Source organism: Onychostoma macrolepis, chromosome 04 (genome assembly GCF_012432095.1).
Source record: "Onychostoma macrolepis isolate SWU-2019 chromosome 04, ASM1243209v1, whole genome shotgun sequence".
NCBI classification, from domain to species: Eukaryota; Metazoa; Chordata; class Actinopteri; order Cypriniformes; family Cyprinidae; genus Onychostoma; species Onychostoma macrolepis.
In genome coordinates, this window is record NC_081158.1 from 6,504,137 (window position 1) to 6,525,139 (window position 21,003).

Genomic DNA, 21,003 nt, shown 5'->3' on the forward strand with positions numbered 1-21,003 from the left:
TTAGTGTGTTATGTAGCTGTTTGAGCTCTGCAGATCGTATACATGCACAAAGTCTCCCACAAAAGGATTTATTCTATATAAAAGAGAAGGCTGATCCAGACCAGGCTAAAACGCCTCATTAAAACACCCCCACATGTCTATGTCACGATGTGGAAATATTTGCATAATGCCGCCTAAATGTCTTATTTCAATTTGCCTAGAATAAAATATATATATATTTTTTTTTAATTGCTAAGGACAATATTATTAGCCCTCTTAAGAAATTATCTGTTTGATTGGCTACGGAACAAACCACTGTTGTTCAATGACTTGCCTAACTAACCTAATTAATCCTCTAAGCCTTTAAATTGCACTGTAAACTGAGGATTAGTATCTTTCAAAACAACTAGTAAACTACAAGAAGATTTTGAAAGACAGCCTCAGGCAGTATGCAACAAAATATTGTTTGGGTCGACGTTTTTTCTTCCAGCATGATAGCGACTCGAAGCATACCTCACTTCTGGTGAAGAACTACCTCCAAATGAGCAAAGTAAATGTCCTTGACTGGCCTGCACAAAGCCCAGACTTCAATCCAATAGAAAATCTGTGGGGCTCACTGAAGACCAGAGTCCATGCCAGGAGACCAACACATTTGGAGGAGCTTGAGAGATTTGCTGAGGAGGAATAGGCTGCGACTCCTGAAGAGACATGCCTGAAACTTGTTGAGAACTACAACAAACGACTAAAGGCTGTTATCAAGCAAAAGGGATTCACATCAGAGGGCTAATAATTTTGGCCTGTAGACTTTTATTATTGGTTATAATTTTGTTTGTATTACAAATATTCCAAGCTTCCTAAATAAACTATTATGTTTAGTTGAAATGCTGTGTTGAAAATATCTTCTCTCTGTTAAACAGCACTTGGGAATTATTTAAAAAATAATGAAATATTTTACAGAGGACTAATAATTTGTCTTCAACTGTACATATTATGCCGGGCATACACTGTGCCGTCGGCTCTGTAATATACTCATATGACATTCCTCAAAAATATCATTAATTTCTGTAGAGCTGAACATTTTAATAAGGATCAAATGAGTGAGTTCAGCTTTGAGAATGAAAAACAACCTGTTTGTGTCTCAGTATCTTCATGTTTGACTCTGAAAGCTTCTTCAATCTTCATGTCTTCATTCTCCTCTTTAATAAACGCCATCTTTATAATAGTGCCACGTGGATCTCAGCTGCTCCACCAGGATTGTTTCTCTGTTTTTAAGATGAGAATAATTACCAGAAAGAAAAGTACAGGTGCATCTTAATAAATTAGAATGTCGTGGAAAAGTTCATTTATTTCAGTAATTCAACTCAAATTGTGAAACTCATGTATTAAATAAATTCAATGCACACAGACTGAAGTAGTTTAAGTCTTTGGTTCTTTTAATTGTGATGATTTTGGCTCACATTTAACAAAAACCCACCAATTCACTCTCAACAAATTAGAATATGGTGACATGCCAATCAGCTAATCGACTCAAAACACTTGCAAAGGTTTCCTGAGCCTTCAAAATGGTCTCTCAGTTTGGTTCACTAGGCTACACAATCATGGGGAAGACTGCTGATCTGACAGTTGTCCAGAAGACAATCATTGACACCCTTCACAAGGAGGGTAAGCCACAAACATTCATTGCCAAAGAAGCTGGCTGTTCACAGAGTGCTGTATCCAAGCATTTTAACAGAAAGTTGAGTGGAAGGAAAAAGTGTGGAAGAAAAAGATGCACAACCAACCGAGAGAACCGCAGCCTTATGAGGATTGTCAAGCAAAATCCATTCAAGAATTTGGGTGAACTTCACAAGGAATGGACTGAGGCTGGGGTCAAAGAGCCACCACACACAGACGTGTCGAGGAATTTGGCTACAGTTGTTGTATTCCTCTTGTTAAGCCACTCTTGAACCACAGACAACGTCTGAGGCGTCTTACCTGGGCTACGGAGAAGAAGAACTGTACTGTTGCCCAGTGGTCCAAAGTCCTCTTTTCAGATGAGAGCAAGTTTTGTATTTCATTTGGAAACCAAGGTCCGAGAGTCTGGAGGAAGGGTGGAGAAGCTCATAGCCCAAGTTGCTTGAAGTCCAGTGTGAAGTTTCCACAGTCTGTGATGATTTGGGGTGCAATGTCATCTGCTGGTGTTGGTCCATTGTGTTTTTTGAAATCCAATGTCACTGCACCCGTTTACCAAGAAATTTTGGAGCACTTCATGCTTCCTTCTGCTGACCAGCTTTTTAAAGATGCTGATTTCATTTTCCAGCAGGATTTGGCACCTGCCCACACTGCCAAAAACACCAAAAGTTGGTTAAATGACCATAGTGTTGGTGTGCTTGACTGGCCAGCAAACTCACCAGACCTGAACCCCATAGAGCAGTGGTTCCCAAACTTTTTCTGCCGGGCCCCCCTTTCGCAGAATAAAAAAAAATGAAGCCCCCCCACCCCCACACATACACAAACACACCTCCAGGAGGATTTGTTTGAAACATTGTAATTCATTAATGGTAATTAACACAAATTCAGTGTGTGACAACTTACTGAAAAAGAAAAAAAAAAAAACATTAAATAAGGAACTAGTCACTTTTAGAGTAGAAGCATTACAAGTAAAGCATGCAGCTTCAACATTTATTTATTATTATTATTATTAACTATGTAACAGTATTCATTGTTTTCAACAGATTTTCTCAAACTGCAGTTAAAAAATGAACATTTTTGAACTGCAGGATTTAGACTTATTCTTACTAGTCCCACAGTCTTTTCAGTGAATGGGGTGGGCTTGCTTTGTGCTGCAGATCCTCTCAAATCGGGGATGCAGCTGTGAGACTGCCACTCTTAGCTCATTTTCAATGTCCAGCTTTGATCTGTATTTTGTCTTGATTGAGGCAACTGCAGAAAACCCTATCTCACATAGGTAGGATGTGGCAAAAGGAAGGAGTATTGCCAGGGCTCTCCTGCCCAGCAATGGGTAGTCCTTTTCCACTCCAATCCAAAATGCAGCCAAAGCCTTGGACTTAAACTGAAGCCTCGTTGTTGAATCAGAGGTGACATCAATGGCCGAAAACAAAACTGCTTTGTAATAATTATTTATTATTTTATTAAATAATATTAAGTCATTTTTGTAAGACTTTTTAATTTAACTCAATTTTAATGATACTGAATTTAAAAATCACAAGCCAATAAAATAACCACGTTTATTGAAAGTAACACAAAATTGGACAGAGAATATAGCCTATTAATATTAAATATCAATCAATATATTAATTTTATTCAGTTCTATGAAACAGAATCGGATATAACTTTTTTTATAGTCCTACAAAGCTATTATTATCAGAGCACGTGAGCAGAGCATAGCGTCACGAGAGGGGGGCGTCATTTTACCACCGTTGAGCAGTACAGCTGTACTACTGCATGCTACATCACAATAGCCTACTGCGAAAAGGAACAAGTATACATTGCGGACTTTGCTTTGCGCACATTCATAGAGCGGAATATTCAGCAGAGTGTCAGGACGGCAGTGATTAGAGAGAGAAAGAGAGAGAGAGAGATTTGTTGCATATATATCTGTTCTAGATTCAATGTAGACACTACGCTTTGGCAATACATTGTAACAATTGTCATGCCAATAAAGCACATATTGAATTGAATTGAGAGAGAGAGAGACAGAGAGAGAGAGAGAGAGAGAGAGTGCGAGCTGAATACTGCCGGGCGGCGCGGCAGATATTTTCGGCTCATTGGACCTTTTTTCTCTTTTGAAATTTCGGTGCATCCATATAAATATCGGCTGACTGTATGTACACTAGCCTTGCCGCGCCCCCCAGTTTGGGAACCACTGCTGTAGAGAATCTATGGGTATTGCCAAGAGGAAAGTGAGAAACAAGAGACCAAAAAATGCAGATGAGCTGAAGGCCACTGTCAAAGAAACCTGGGCTTCCAGACCACCTCAGCAGTGCCACAAACTGATCACCTCCATGCCACGCCGAATTGAGGCAGTAATTAAAGCAAAAGGAGCCCCTACCAAGTATTGAGTACATATACAGTAAATGAACATACTTTCCAGAAGGCCAACAATTCACTAAAAATGTATTTTTTATTGGTCTTATGAAGTATTCTAATTTGTTGAGATAGTGAATTGGTGGGTTTTTGTTAAATGTGAGCCTAAATCATCACAATTAAAACAACCAAAGACTTAAACTACTTCAGTCTGTGTGCATTGAATTTATTTAATACACGAGTTTCACAATTTGAGTTGAATTACTGAAATAAATGAACTTTTCCACGACATTCTAATTCATTGAGATGCACCTGTAAATGTAAAGTAAATCTCCGGGTGCATCTCAATCAGCTCTGTATGTAGTTCTGTAGTCAGCACACTGTTAAGGGAGTCAGTCAGACTGAGTTAATGGACTTATTACATCACTGTTCGGGGAAAATCTAAATTAGCAGTATAAATTAATAACAGTGCAAATTATACACTCCTTACAATTTATATTTGGTATTCAATAACTTGATCAACATTTGCAGTTGGCCACATGCACTACGCGCTGCATTTACACTGTTTTGAGCAGCAGATGCCGTCAGCGAGCGGAGCTTCGAGAGAGTCGAATCACTGAATCATTTTGAGAATCAATTGATTCAATAGACTCGTGAGTTTCGAAAAGCTCGGTTTCTCCATCACTACCTGCCAGTGACCAAACTCTTGTTCGTACTAAAATGAGTCACTATATAGGGAGCGAAATGAAACGCGTCTTCTGTTACTAATGTGCGGATGAGATTTACAAAAAAATTATGTACATTAATGTTAGTTACAGTATTACAATGTCAAGTTCAATAATGATTAAGCAATTTTACATCTCATGTAAAAGGGGAAAAAATATATAAAATTGCCCTAATGGCTTGTATCGACTTTGATTTAATACTTTAAAACACAAACCTTTCCTCAGCCGAATCACAACAAATGCAGGAGCGCGGCGCGGCCTTATGACGTCACACCCCAGGCCAAAATAAAAGTTCTGTTCACGCGCTGCTGTCCAAAATAACAAAAGTGAGTAGAAATGTGTACTAAGTTAGTGTGTTTTTCTAATATTAAATGAATAAAGTGCTTTTAAGTCTAAGATACATGAAAAAAGGTATACAATGTCTAAAAATAATTACCTTTTATTTATCTTCTACTGGTTATCTTAAGTAAAAGAAATATAAAATGTCAAGCAGTATTTAATAATTAGAATTGAAATATATAATTCATTCAATACCAAAAGGTTTTGATAAAAGGTTCAGTCTAGGGTTATTATTTATTTGTGTGTTTGTTTAATTTGAACAGAGATGAGCGAAACTGCAGTTTTTATTCAAATCAATGCAAAGATTGACCCATATTTCTCCACAGCTTACACGCAGTGTTGTAAATGTGACCCGTTGTAAAGATAAGAAGCTAATGTACATTTAAAAAATGCAGAATAATCTATCTATAATATTACATATCATCATACTTTAAATTGATGTTTACAAGAATTTATTATTTTGACTCAATTTTCTTAAAAAAAACAATGTTTAGGGGCTAAAAATGCAAGGCTTTTATTAATATTTTTTATTTTAAAAAATTACATTTGATTTCAGTTGTAAGTGTATGGCTTAACATGACTGCAGTAATATTAGATACAGGAACACAGTACAGATTGGCATTAAATAATCACTTAATCATCTCATTCACTTTAACACTGCTTCAGCGTTACTTTAACAACCCACACTGTGGATACATGATATTAGATATGAAACCACTGACCACCATTAAAGTCCACCGAATGGAGAAACACCTCAAAAAACTTCATTTATTTGCGACTGAAGCACAGGCGCAACCAACACCTCTGTTAAAGCTGGCAACTTCTCATTTCGCTTCACAGATGCCTCTCCATGTCTATCCGTACGTCAGAAACGCCAGTATTTCAGTCTCCACCAGCGACTCCGGCTTTGAAAAGTCCCTTCTGTCAACTTTTGCAACTGGACAACTTTCTAACCCTCCATTTTCTCTTTCTGTGTCCACCCAAGTGTCTCCATCTCCAACTGTTTCATCTGCCCACATGCCGCCAGAGCAAACAACAGTACACCGTCCTCGAGCAAAGAAGAACAGAATCAGATCTGATCATTGGAAAGATGGAACTGAATAAAAACCTACATCTTCACATTAGAAGAAAGCACTCGGATGTTGAAGAAACCAATCACGTTAGAACGACATTTACTTTGCTGGTGTATTGACAGCAAACATGGAATTTTTTGCAATCTTTCAGTGCACGTATAATATTATGACTGTATGAATATAGATGATGGCTGGGGATTTCTTACAAGTAAGTTATTTAATATGTAGTATTATTTAGGTTTGTGCAACTAAAGGAGCACATTTTCACTAAGGCACTTATACACTCTCATTCAACATAAATAACTACTATAACTTATTATTTTTTGTCCTCCCTTCCTGACGGCACTTACCGACACTTGATAGACTTTGTCCCTCATGCTAGCCAGACTTATAGTGATTCTCGCCCCGTCTGTGCTCTTTCTGTCATCTGTGAAAAAGGACATGAGACTGGAAATTGACAGAACCATAGCTAGGGTTTCAAGCTTCAAAGAAGGTAAGCGTGGTATACAATCATTCAAATATGCATTATGATAATAATCTGTAGACACAACTATAAAACATACATATTTTTAAACTTTTAAAACCCAAATGCTATGAGAACCAACTTGCTATTTATACATTGGTTAATTAGCACTGAGTAAACTAGTCTCTGAGTCAACCCACTGACCAATTGTTAGTGAAATTAGGTAGATTCACACAAAATCTATGAGAATGGTACAGCTGATGAAAACAGTCTTTTCCAAATAAAGTTATTATATGTTTGTTGTGAGGACCATATAGCAAGATGTGCTTTCATCTTACTGCCTTCCTGGACAACAAACCATTGGATGATAGTGTAGCAGTACGGTTTATCCGTGACGTATCCTGTAATAGGAGGAGGGGGAGTGGTTCGTAATTACTTTAACTGAATGACATATAAAAGTGACCGTAGGGGCGCTATGTGTGTGCGTCTGCTCTGTGTCCGCGAGGGAGAGCGGTAATTCACTTCCGGTGAGGTGTGCGAACATTGGGAGGGTGGACTGAGGAGCTGTATGGGATGTTGACGACAATGGCGGTCTGTATGGAAATGAATCTAAACATAACCGCGACTAGGTTATGTGAATCTCATTAAAGGTGTGAGCCAACGTGTGCAGTATTGCGGTGGGCTGGTGTCTGGCTCAGTGTGCGTGTTTCGACTATCGTGGGAAGCTTGACGATTGGCTGTTCCAGTGGCCACAAATTGCTTTCCCATACTGGGGCCTTGTGCCTCAGCATCGGATGGTCACCTCGTTTGCCTGGGATCGTACGGTGCTGTAGTCAAATCAAGCTGGCGGATCGAGTCGAGTAACCGGTCGTTGGCTTGTGCAAGTGCACTTTTCCTTTATGAACTGAGTACATTGACTGTGTTCAACTTTCACAGGACCAGCTGGACCGTGGTGCGGCGTTTCTCTCGCTCCTCCTGGTTGTGAGTAACGTGAAACCGAAACCTTGCAGCTATAGTCTATAGCGGTGTGCAACAGACGATCGGCCCTTTTTGCGTCACCGTCCTTTTTGAGTTTGTTTTTGTTTGGGTTGACTCTTACATGAAGACTGTTTTCTGTGTCGTTGTTTTCTGTGTTTATTTTGATGTATTTATGGAATGTTAGCTCTTATTGTAACCAGTCTGTGGTTATGGTCTGGTTCTAGCCCACGTTCAGAGCTGCTGTGTGCTGGACGCGATCCCTCGCCTATAGGGCCGAACTGAGACGTTGAATACTTTCCATGTTGTAACTTGTATTGTGTATATGTGATCTGACCATGCTGTTTTAAATTCAATTAAGTGTTGGAGGTATTGATTTCTCTATTTGTGTCTCTCATCAGAACCAGGTGGCCAATTGCGGAGGGGCAGCCTTCCCTTGTGTGTGGTGGTGGGCTTTTCGCCTGAATGCCGTGTTCACTGGAGGTGTGGTATGCTGTGGTGTGAGTGTGCACTGACTGCTGTTTCCATCCTGTCTAGGTGTGCCACCCGAGATTCTGAAGAGTTGATAGTAGTGGTTTCATTTGATTTTTCTCCTGAGGTTGTCTCATATTAATAAAGTTGGTATTTTATTATTGCAAATAAAGCTTTCATTACTGACTCCACTCGGCCTGATACCTGACTCAACCGTATCGAACCTGTGAGCCTTGCTCCGAGAAAGGTGTGTTCCCCGGACACTAAAACGGGGTGGCGTAGTCGGTGTTTGTGTAGCGGCCCCTTGTGGTGGCCTGATCATTTAAGTCACGAAGTGTGTGTGAGGGCTTATTAGATGATAAGATACTTTAGCCCTTTTGAATAGAGACTGCCATATTTGGCATAATCCCTAACACTTATTTCTGACCCCCTCCCTCGTACCCGCCACAATAGCAATGGATTCAATTTACACTAAGTGAAAATAGCAGTATTTTTTAATGATATGCGATTTACACTAAGTGCAAATGGCTAAAGATTCTATTTTCACACTTTAAAAACAAAACAAAAATACTGCTATTTATACTACTGTAGGAATTTCATGAACAGACTACATACAATGAGCTATCAAACCAACACATTCCAAAGCAGGATCTGGAGATTTCCCCTCAAGCCAGCAAGAACTTCAGAAGTCGTAAAACTGACCAACTCTAATGACTCTAACCCTGTCTGGAAGACACTCTGCTATCTTCTCAAGAGATCCATAAAAACAATGATAGATTGGAGGAGAGAAGGACCCCTGCATCTGGACTCATTTAAACAACAGAACTGACTGGCTTCAGCATAAATAAAAATCTAATAAACACAGAACAAAGAACATTGTATCTGGAAATGCCCCAGCGACAGATGCTCCTGGATCCCATAACCGTTTAACGCATAAATTGATAATCTAATCACCGCAAAAGACAGATATACATTGACACAGACGCTCAGCAGATCTCCACAGAAATGACTTTCTGACCTCAGGACATCTCTTTTCCTCCGTCTGTATTCCAGAAGACACACGCTCTGTCTCTTGTGTAGCGCCCTTGTGGTGGCCTGATCATTTAAGTCACGAAGTGTGTGTGAGGGCTTATTAGATGATAAGATACTTTAGCCCTTTTGAATAGAGACTGCCATATTTGGCATAATCCCTAACACTTATTTCTGACCCCTCCCTCGTACCCGCCACAATAGCAATGGATTCAATTTACACTAAGTGAAAATAGCAGTATTTTTTAATGATATGCGATTTACACTAAGTGAAAATAGCAGTATTTTTTAATGATATGCGATTTACACTAAGTGAAAATAGCAGTATTTTTTAATGATATGCGATTTACACTAAGTGAAAATAGCAGTATTTTTTAATGATATGCGATTTACACTAAGTGAAAATAGCAGTATTTTTTAATGATATGCGATTTACACTAAGTGAAAATAGCAGTATTTTTTAATGATATGCGATTTACACTAAGTGAAAATAGCAGTATTTTTTAATGATATGCGATTTACACTAAGTGAAAATAGCAGTATTTTTTAATGATATGCGATTTACACTAAGTGAAAATAGCAGTATTTTTTAATGATATGCGATTTACACTAAGTGAAAATAGCAGTATTTTTTAATGATATGCGATTTACACTAAGTGAAAATAGCAGTATTTTTTAATGATATGCGATTTACACTAAGTGAAAATAGCAGTATTTTTTAATGATATGCGATTTACACTAAGTGAAAATAGCAGTATTTTTTAATGATATGCGATTTACACTAAGTGAAAATAGCAGTATTTTTTAATGATATGCGATTTACACTAAGTGCAAATGGCTAAAGATTCTATTTTCACACTTTAAAAACAAAACAAAAATACTGCTATTTATACTACTGTAGGAATTTCATGAACAGACTACATACAATGAGCTATCAAACCAACACATTCCAAAGCAGGATCTGGAGATTTCCCCTCAAGCCAGCAAGAACTTCAGAAGTCGTAAAACTGACCAACTCTAATGACTCTAACCCTGTCTGGAAGACACTCTGCTATCTTCTCAAGAGATCCATAAAAACAATGATAGATTGGAGGAGAGAAGGACCCCTGCATCTGGACTCATTTAAACAACAGAACTGACTGGCTTCAGCATAAATAAAAATCTAATAAACACAGAACAAAGAACATTGTATCTGGAAATGCCCCAGCGACAGATGCTCCTGGATCCCATAACCGTTTAACGCATAAATTGATAATCTAATCACCGCAAAAGACAGATATACATTGACACAGACGCTCAGCAGATCTCCACAGAAATGACTTTCTGACCTCAGGACATCTCTTTTTCCTCCGTCTGTATTCCAGAAGACACACGCTCTGTCTCTTCTATATCTCTTGAATATCAGTGATTACCGCTGCTCTTAAAGCAATGTACTTACAAATGTTGTATTTCATGTCTACGCTTTCTGTTTGATGTGTTATTGGAATCTATGATATTTTAATCTTTGCCTTATAACTTTTTCTTTTGGAGCAGATAAAGCTATTAACCTGTGAAATATGTTAAGTTTGGTCTCGCATGAATGGTCACGATAATTGCAGAACGTCGGTGTGAATGAAAAAGTGATATTCGGCGTCTTACCCGGGTGATAATACTTTTATAAGAAGTTATAAAACAGCTCAAAACAGAAATGCAGAACATTAATAACTACTGTCATATACAGTACATAACGTTATAATGAGAGGGTTTCGCTCATGTTTAATGTTAAGTATCTTTTAATCAAAACATAAAACATTATTTACCCCGTTTGAATCGTTACACATTTTCCCTGTGTGTTAACATTAATAATTGACTGTCAAATGTCTGACTTGACTCTTGGTAATGTATATGGCCCTGCCCCCAAACATGTGATTCGACTATCGGCAAGACATTTACATTTTATGTAAAGTTTACCTTTTAAAATGTTTGCTGAAGTTGTCCGTCATGTAGGCTATGGCTGCTGACTGTTGTGTGAACACTTTCTAATGCAGCTAGGATGTAAAGCTGAAATGATTAAATGTATATAATATTGACAAATACTTAACTCAAATATTGAATTTCCTTATGGTAAAAATACACACTGATATGCCTATATGCAGCAAAAAGCCCATTTGGGACGGCCTATCTTTATGTGCGCTAAATTTCGGACCGCTTGGTCTAAATCCAAATTATCAACAGTCTTTACAAATCTTTTTCAATGGACAAATGATACTCCTAAACATATAAAATCATAACATTACAGAATGTATTCATTTTGTTGTTTTAAGTTAGAAGACAACCGGAAGAATGGCCATCGGACTAACAGCTGTCTACCACACACACACACACACGGAAAGAGCACCACAACTTCGTTCAATTAAAATAAATGTTTTTTGCTCCTTACAACGTGTCTGATGTCTTTGATTAGCCTAAAAGTAAAATACAATGAAAGCAAAAGTCCCCTAAACGTCCCGAATAGCCGCTGGACATCCTGTGTACGTCCGGAGAACGTCTTCATGGACGTCCACTCGATGTCAAGGGAACCCTACACGCTGACGTTCCACAAGATGTTCTCAGAGGCCATTTAGGGGACGTTCTGGAGACCTTTTTTTTGTTAGCTGGGTGGTCACCTGTTTGCGATGGTAGGAAATGCGCAGTTTAAAACCACATTTTTGACGCTGTCCGTTGTACTCAACATGAAGGTGTCTTTATTAATAAAAGTATATTTATGCAGACACAAAAAAATCAGAATCCATAAAAAAATCCAGACAAATCAAAATAATTAAAAATGCATAATGATTAAGACAGTTTCACAATTCCATAAAACTCCTATTTAGAAAGGTCATGACAATGTACTCCTACACACTAAAAATAAAATTTCAGCAACGATACTGATGAATTTGCACATGCTTTGTCTTAAAGCATTAAAAACACCACACAGACATATGGACAATAATAAAACATGATTTTCAACACAGGGGGCCTTAAAATATATTTAAAAATCAGCAAAAACAAGCTCTGACAGGTGCCGAAAGACTCTGACAGGTAATAAATTAATCCCACAAAATTTGACAAAGTGCCATGTAGATTGGCTTTAAACATGCTGATTTTTACTCTGAGATGGTGAACAGGAACATGGTTTGTAATACCAGCAACACATTATTAGATGTTTGATAATGTAGTCAAGGCAATGAACATAAACAAAGCTCAATGGTATGAGATGACAATTTGTGATATTTTTGATGGTGAAGTCATGAAAGGCCACATTCAAAACAAAACAATTTTAACATTACTGTGGAACTGTGATGGATTCTTGCCTTGGAATCATCTCAGTGTTTTCTCTCTTTAGCCAATTCATCTAACTATCAATGAGCTGCCACCAGTTGTGAGAAAAGAACATATGTGCCCCGCACTGGCAAAATGAGTCGGAACGAGCTAATTTTGAGTTACAGGCAAAAGAAGTGAAAAATGTCGAATTTGTGGTTTTCACAAAAATGAGTTCATTAAGCCCTCATCTAGCGATCCCAATGCTCCAAATAGTATTTAAACATCTAAAATTGTCTTTGTTTGTACGTTTTCTGTGAGGAGTACCTTTTCTCTGACTGTCATCCGAAGAGCGCGCATAACGGTGCTTCCGGCAGCGGGCGATCCCGATAAATACAGGCATATACACAGAATTACAGTATTTAAGTATTCATGTAAACATAATCTGTTATGTCTTAAGTGAAAATTTGGGGAACTGTTGGGAAAAACATAGAATGTGTAACATTATATTAGATCCGTGCAGTACAGTAGGTCTAATAGGCTGGCTGTGTCATTAATGTTAATCTAACAATAAAAGAATGTTAATCTAATCAGATGTTAATCTAACAATAAAAGAAAAGAGGGAATCACTCACTGCTCTTGATTGAACTGCGTCTGTAATTAATTTATTTGTAACAAACACACTAAAGTGACTTTTACATTTGATTATTTGTTTTTCTCACTTGAATGCTTTTGTTTAGATATACTGTAAAATGAAAAAAAGGGGTACACTATACACTTGTTTCTTTCTGATATTTGTTCTTATTAATAACAACAAACAAAAAATAAAAAATAGCTATATTATGATAATTAATCTAGTAATGATTAGAAAAGAAGTGGGAGGAGAGAATTAATGTTGCTGGGTGATTTTCTTTGGAACCTTCAGAGAACTTTAAATCTGTTTTCCCCGAAATGGACTTTGCTGACTTTATCGACTTCAAACAGATGTAGCTCAGTGATTTTTTTGTCTGATTCCAACAACTCACATATCATTTTGAAGGTCTTTTAATGGAGAATATAATAATTATATAATAAATAATAATATAATATATAATATATAAATAATAATAATTAAAATAACTCATTTTTGAAAATTTGCCCATTGTGACTCATTTTGCAAGCACAGATCACATATCCTGTTGTCATCACTTTGGTTTGTAAGTCAAAGCTTGTCAGATATTTTTTAAAAGCCATTTAACACCGACGCTGGTCAAGCTGCAGCTGTTCCCATAGCATCACCACCATGACACAGCATTGAGTTCCCTCTAAAGGAACTGACTTGTATACAAATACAGATCAAATGCAGATCACCTCTACTCTTTTAAGGGGGGTACAATGCTGTTTCATGCATTCAGAGTTGTTTACACTGCTAAAGAGTAGGATTTTCATGCTAAGCATGGTCAAAGTTTCAAAAAACATTTTGGACGTATAACAGTATTTCTGTGCCAAAAATCTTACAAGGTTCGTACAAGTTTCGGAGGGTTTTCTTCGTGGCTCTTCATGACGTAAACGAGGGTGGATCTCCTTATATGGGCATTTCTCCCGGAAGAACGCAAATTTTAAAATCAAGAAGGATTTTCTAGACAAGTAAAAATTATTGTCTTGTTCCTCTTCAGGAACTCGAGCTGCGTCCAAGAACGCTAGGGGAACGCCTCCAGCGTGACCGCGCTCTGATACAAATGTAATCTGTCCAAAGGATGGGCGAGACGTCACGGGCGGGTGACGTAATGGCCAGGAGGCATAAAAGCACGTGCGGTGGAACCGGCGTCAGCTTTTGTCATTCAGCAACCACTACTCTGTGTGTGTCTGTCGATCTGTGTGGTGAGTCTTATTTAGTGTTGTTTGTCACTTGAAATAAGCTCCACAATGTCTAAAGTGCAGAGAAACTGCACTTGGGCGAGAGCAGATCGCATTACAGGCTGTGTTTTTCACTAACAGTCCGTGTGTGGTCTGCTTGAGAGTCAGCCCGCTTGTGAGCGTTTGTCGCTGCGTATGCTTACTCTCAGAGGGCTCTCTTTGAGGAGGGAGCTTTCACATGCGTTCCTTGCGTTACCGGCCCGCTTTCGCCGAGGCGGAGCAGCGGCTGCGTCAAGGATCGCAGATGGATCAGGTGGAGGGAATGAAGACGGGCGATCCCCTATCTTCTTCCTTCCCATCAGATCCAGCGCCCGCTCTCTGGGTTCGGAAGCCCCGCGGGTTCTTCCCCCCAGAGAGAGGGCTCGACACTCCGCCTGTCTTTCTCCGAGGAGGTAGACGTGAAGGGCGTCGATGAGCTTTGTAAAATCGCAGTCTTTGCACGAGCATTGTTTGCACAAGCTTATTATGAACGAGGTTGTCATTATAGCAGTGTCCCTGCATAGGAACGGAGTTCGCGCTGTCAGCTCGAGAGAAAAAAAGAAGAAGAAAAAAGGGGCTGATCGTGCTTCTCCCCGCCGTATGATCTCGCGGTTCCGGTCCGCCGCTGCTGAGGCACGGCGGCGAATGAGATCGCGGGGATCGCACATAGATCTGGCGGACGGGTTGGAGACGGGTTCGCCCTCTCTCCACCTGCAATCCCCAGATCTAGCGCTCTCGCTCGGGGCTGGAAGCCCGCGGTGCGGTTCTTCCCCCTTTGAGTGAGAGCTCACTGCTGCAGCCCATGTTGCCGAGGCGACGCGTGCATTATGTCATTCTCGTTCGTTTCATGAATCCTTTTCATATCAGACCGTGTTTACTTGTCTGGTTGTTTTTCTCCATTTAATTTTGAGGAATTAAATGATCTATTTCATCTAACTAGGAGAAGTTAGGTGTGTATGTGTAAAAGGAGCCTAAGAAAACTTGGGATTTTCTCGAGTGAGAGCACAATGTTTTACTTCTCTTCCTCTGAGGAGGTTGATGTGGTCAGCAGGGGCTGCTGGGCGGAGCAGCCCCAACCGTGTTCCAGCTCCTCATATAGGGAGCGTCACTTCTTTTACTCCCCAGTATGTTGGAGTCAGAGTGGTGCTCCTGGGCCGAGGCCTTCTAGCAGAAGGCGGATCTGCGGACCGTCACTCTCGCTGGATAGTCTTTGGCTAAAACATCCTGCTGCCTATGGCCCAGGACTTCTGAGGGCCGGCCCCTCTGGGGAAGAGTGGCATACACGGTGCCCGTCTCTCCTCAGTGCCCTCAGGAGATCGGTCTGCCAACCCTGCCACGTACGGTGTTCCAGGGCGCAGCGATCTCCAGCGAGCACACATCTCAGTTTCTTCCGCCCGGAAACGTAGCGGAGCTGAGATGCTCGCCACCCCTTCGGGGGTCTCTAGAGCAGCTAGTTTGGCTTTCTCCTGCCGGTGTGCCGTTCCAGGATACCGAACTAGCCGCTCTGATTATACCAGAGGCCAGTCTCCAGAGACTGGTTCCCTTAGTAGGCACCTGGCGGTGTGGGAGCCCCTGCCAAGCGTGTCTCATTGGGTCCTGCGTTGCAGGCTCTGGTTCTACCAGTCTAGTCTTCCTAGAAGATGACGCGAGTCTGAGGACAGTCGCTTCAATAGGAGACTTCGGCTGAGGTAGTCCTGGTGCCCATGGCCCAGAACTTATGAGGGCAGGCCCCTCTGGGGAAAAGCGGCGTACACCGCGGTACACGGTGCCCGTCTCTCCTCAGTGCCCTCAGGAGATCGGTCTGCCAACCCTGCCACGTACGGTGTTCCAGGGCACAGCGATCTCCAGCGAGCTCACATCTCAGTTTCTTCCGCCCGGAAACGTAGCGGAGCTGAGATGCTCGCCACCCCCTTCAGGGGTTTCTAGAGCAGCTAGTTTGGCCGTCTCCTGCCGGCGTGCCGTTCCAGGACACCGAGCTAGCCGCCCTGGTTATACCAGAGGCCAGTCTTGAGAGACTGGTTCCCTTAGTAGACTATTTGGCAGCGTGAAAACTACTGCCAAATGTGTCTCCATGGGACCTGCATACTGTAGAGAGAGGCTACAGAATCCAGTTTGGTTCTCCTCCGCCTCTTTTCAACGGGGTGAATCCCACTCTGGTGGGCCCCGAGCAGGTTCTGGTAATGGAACGAGAAGTAGAGTACTCTCTTGAGGAAGGAGGCCATCGAGGTGGTCCCTCCTCTCGAAAGAGATTCCGGGTTCTACAGCCGGTACTTCATAGTTCCCAAGAAGGATGGAGGGTTGGCGTCCCATTTTAGATCTGCATCAGTTGAACCACTCAGTCAGCAGACTGAAGTTCAAGATGCTCAAACAGGTCGTGTCTCAGATCAGGTCCGAGGACGGGTTTGTCACGATCGATCTAAAAGACGCATACTTCCATATCTCCATCCTTCCCACTCACAGGGAGTTCCTGAGGTTTGCTTTCGAGGGCGAAGCTCACCAATATCGGGTTCTTCCCTTCAGCCTAGCACTCACCACGCACTTTTACAAAGTGTGTGGATGCCGCGTTAGCTCCGTTGCGGCTACAAGGCATCCGCATATCCACTTTGGTTGATTCTCGCTCAATCAGAGCAGATGGCGGCTCAACATCGAGATGTTGTTCTTGCTCACATGAAAGTGTTGGGGTTAAGACTGAACGCCAAGAAGAGTGTGCTTTCTCCATTACAGAGAACCACTTATCTTGGTGTGGTGTGGGATTCGACCACGATGCAGGCACGTGTGTCCCCTGCTCGGATCGAGTCGATCCTCACGGCAGTCAGGAGAGTGAAAGAAGGCCAGTCACTCAACAGTGGTGGCTCAAGACCAAGGGTTCTCCCAAGGGAAACCCGCTTCACATGATCAAGGTCACGTGGTGGTGCCTACGTGCCTTAGACATGTGGAGACATCCTTGGTTCTTGTCTCAGGGCCTGGTGCTGGGAGCTCCGTGTCGCTGCGTACGCTGGCTACGGACGTGTCCCTCACCCTGCCCGCAGTCTGTGGAGTACTCGCCGTCTCATGTGGCACTTCTACTGCCTGGAGATGCTGGCGGTGTTTCACAGAAACACTTTCTCCCAGACCTAGAGATCGCCGGTGTTGGTGCGATAGCACCGAAAACACTGCGGTGGTCTCTTACATCAACCACCGAGGAGGTCTGCGTTCACGCCCCTGCACAGGCTGGCGTACCAGATCCTTGGTGGTCCCAGGACAAACTCCTCTCGCTGAGAGCAGTTCACATGCCTGGGCATCTCAGTGTGGGAGCAGACATCCCGTCGAGGCAGGGGCTGAGGCCGGGGAATGGATGCTTCACCCTGAGGGGTGAAGCACATTTGGAGAGTGTTTGGCCAGGCTCAGGTGGACCTCTTCGCTACTCAGGTAAGTATACAGCGCATGTCCCTCTGGTACTCTCTAAATTCATCCAGCTCCACTGGGGCTGGATGCCATGGTACAGATGTGGCCGAGGCTTCGTCTGTACATTTTTCCCGATCGCTCTGCTCCCGGGAGTTCTGGCGAGAGTGCGCTGGCACGAGGTCAGTCTACTTCTGGTAGCACCGTTCTGGCCGGGCCGAGTATGGTTCTCGGACCTGATTTCTCTCCTCGACGGCTCTCCATGGGAGATTCCCGTCAGGAGGGATCTCCTCTCCCTCCTTTGGAAGTTGTGGGTGTGGCCCCTGAGGGGGCACAGCCCATAGCTTCCGGTCTCCCAACCGAGGTTGTTGAGACCTTCCTCCAATCCAGAGCTCCCTCAGCGAGGAAACTATACGCCTTGAAGTGGAACTTTTCACTTCTTGGTGCGGAGACCGCCAGCTCGATCCAGTCAACTGCCCGATTGGTACAGTTCTGGAGTTCGTGCGGGCCTGTTCCCCCGCAGGGTTAACCCACTCCACCCTGAGGGTTTACGTAGCGGCTATACCGGCCTACCACGCCCTTCTCGGTGGCCTTTCAGTGGGTAGGCACCCCCTAGTTACATGTTTTCTCCTCAACACAAGGGACTTGTACACCCTGAAGTGAAGTGTCACTTCATGGTGCAGAGGTTGCCAGCTCGACCCAGCCAACTGCCCGTTTGGTACAGTTCTGGAGTTTGTGCGGCCTGTTCCTCCGCAGGGTTAACCCACTCCACCCTGAGGGTTTACGTGGCGGCTATACCGGCCTACCGCGCCCTTCTCGGTGGCCTTTCAGTGGGTAGGCACCCCCTAGTTACATGTTTTCTCCACAACACAAGGGACTTGTACACCCTGAAGTGAAGTGTCACTTCATGGTGCAGAGGTTGCCAGCTCGACCCAGCCAACTGCCCGTTTGGTAAAGTTCTGGAGTTTGTGCGGGCCTGTTCCTCCGCAGGGTTAACCCACTCCACCCTGAGGGTTTACGTGGCGGCTATACCGCCTACCGCGCCCTTCTCGGTGACCTTCAGTGGGTAGACACCCCCTAGTACATGTTTCCTCCAGAGGCTGAGGCCTCCGGCCAGAGAGCGTTTGCTATGTGGTGGATCAGGATGCTATTCCATAGCCTCGAGTCCTCTGCTCTCCCCTCTTGGGGATCAAGACTCACTCTTCAGAAGTTGGCCTTCGGGACGCAGCCACCTGTGGCCTTTTTTCCCTCGCCCTAGCTGTGCTCCATCCACACTAGGCAGGGATTTGTCAGTCTGGCAGCGTGGGGATCTCGTTCCCCTAGCGTTCTTGGACGCAGCTCGAGTTCCTGAAGAGGAACGTCTTAGGTTACGTATGTAACCCCAGTTCCTCGAGGGAACGAGACGCTGCGTCTCGAAGCCATACTTCCGGCATCCCTGCGAGCGGTTGTTTCATTCCTGAAGCTGACGCCGGTTCCACTGCACGTGCTTTTATGCCTCCTGGCCATTACGTCACCCGCCCGTGACGTCTCGCCCATCCTTTGGACAGATTACATTTGTATCAGAGCGTGGTCACGCTGGAGGCGTTCCCCTAGCGTTCTTGGACGCGGCGTCTCGTTCCCTCGAGGAACTGGGGTTACATACATAACCTAAGACGTTTTCAGCAAAAACAAGCGGAAATTAAGTGAGTTTTTGCTTGAAACAAGCAAAATAATCTGCCAATGGGGTAAGAAAAATAATCTTATTTCAAACAGAAAATCTTGTCTAGAAAATCCTTCTTGATTTAAATTTTTTTAGATATTTTGGCTGGAAACAAGACAAAAAATCTAAGAAAGAAAAGCATTTTTTGCAGTGAACTTTAGGAGGACAGTTTATTTTACAGTAGGGCTGTCGCGATAACCGCAATATTGCAATACCGCGCTATTGATGAGCATAATCGCAGAGGAATGCAACAACCGCAGCAACCGCGATATTTTAGTGTTTTCTTTTTTGTAAGGTTGTGCCCTTCTTGTTTTACACTTCGTGCATGTGTACTGAATATTACTAATGATAACAATGTGTATCATGCTGATTTGCACTTAAGCCTAAACAGACAGCGAATGAGAGAGAGAGAGATCGACTGATCGCGTGCGATTACCTGCGTCTGTCCTTCAGGCCGAGTCATATGTGAAAACAGGTTGTCATGTCCAAGGAAAGTGAAATAGCATCAACGCTCTGCTGGTCAGCTGAGCCTTTAAAAGTGACACTCAAAGTTAAAATGATTTCAACAGCGTGTTTCATTACAAATCTCTGAATGAATCAGCGCTTTTGAACGTGTAGATGAATGAACGGATTAAAGGCTCACTCAAAGACAGTCTCTTGACGCCACCTTGAGGCAAAACAATGAAGCTGCACTGACGTCTAGAACACGCAGGTGAAATATCAACAGAAAAAGTATCTTGTCAGTCAGATTCGAGGATCAGAACTAACTGTTATATATATATATATATATATATAGGCTAAATATACTAATGATCTTATTGTCAGGTTTAAGTTTAGTTATGTGGACCGTTATTTTGTCATTCTCTTCTGTTTACTTCACTTCCTGTTTCAACGCAATTTAGTTTCGGTTTTATTGGTTTCTGAATATGACCTCCTTACATCGTAATATGCGCGGTAATACCGCATACCGCGCTATTGAGCCACTCAAAATTACCGCAAGAGAAATTCCTTAACCGCGACAGCCCTATTTTACAGTATGAACATATGAGGTCATCTGCATATCATCTGTAACATGTATCTGGGTATGCAGTGGAATATTCTGGTCTACTTTCTCAGGTTTGGCTCCAGCTGAGACGCTTGATGTGGAATATCCACGGCGGCTACATATTACTAGTATCTAATTTTACATTTTTTATGAAATATAAAAAAGCAGTAACCAGTAATATTGACTTCATTGTTGTAGGCAGTCGTTGTGCAAGTAGGACGGTTGGTCGGTATTTGTCCCGCCCCTCCTCCATTGATTGGATGGCTGGGTAAATAGTGACAGTGACGAGTGCTTGTTTTACAGTTATCAGCTCAGCTACAAAAATTAAATAAAAGGAGGGCAAGGGCAAATGAACTTGTAATTATAATAGCAGTGCATCAATATTCAGTGCCATCAGTTTGCCACAAAGAACACGTTTTACACACTATTTACACGTGGTAAGGAGCAGGTGAACATTTCTTTCGGACCAACTAACATTTTGAAAATACGAACACTTTCATGAATTCGAAAGTTTACGTCAAAACAGCTTTATGAACGATTTACACAAAAATTCGTTCTGCTCGTGTTTCATGAATGATTCCCATTGACTGTAGAGTGATTTTTAATTCTAACATCTAAAATTAAATAAAAATTAAAAACTTAAT

The 21,003-nt window shown here is 42.2% G+C and overlaps 1 protein-coding gene across 3 annotated transcripts in view; it reads right to left on the bottom strand.

The window, feature by feature from the left end:
• LOC131538607 (gastrula zinc finger protein XlCGF8.2DB-like) overlaps window positions 1-4,982 on the bottom strand; it is a 41,322-nt gene extending 36,340 nt beyond the window's left edge. Inside the window, exons 1-2 of one of the 3 annotated variants that reach the window (XM_058772539.1) lie at window positions 4,946-4,982; window positions 1,107-1,241 (exon numbers count right to left, since the gene is read on the bottom strand). In XM_058772539.1, the coding sequence (XP_058628522.1) occupies window positions 1,107-1,191 (85 nt within the window). In that variant the 5' untranslated portion in view covers window positions 1,192-1,241; window positions 4,946-4,982. Of the gene's footprint in view, window positions 1-492; window positions 875-1,106; window positions 1,316-4,945 lie in introns of those variants that run through there. The other 2 variants (XM_058772540.1, XM_058772541.1) reach the window with 2 other exon arrangements.
• Between the last annotated feature and the right edge of the window lie 16,021 nt (window positions 4,983-21,003).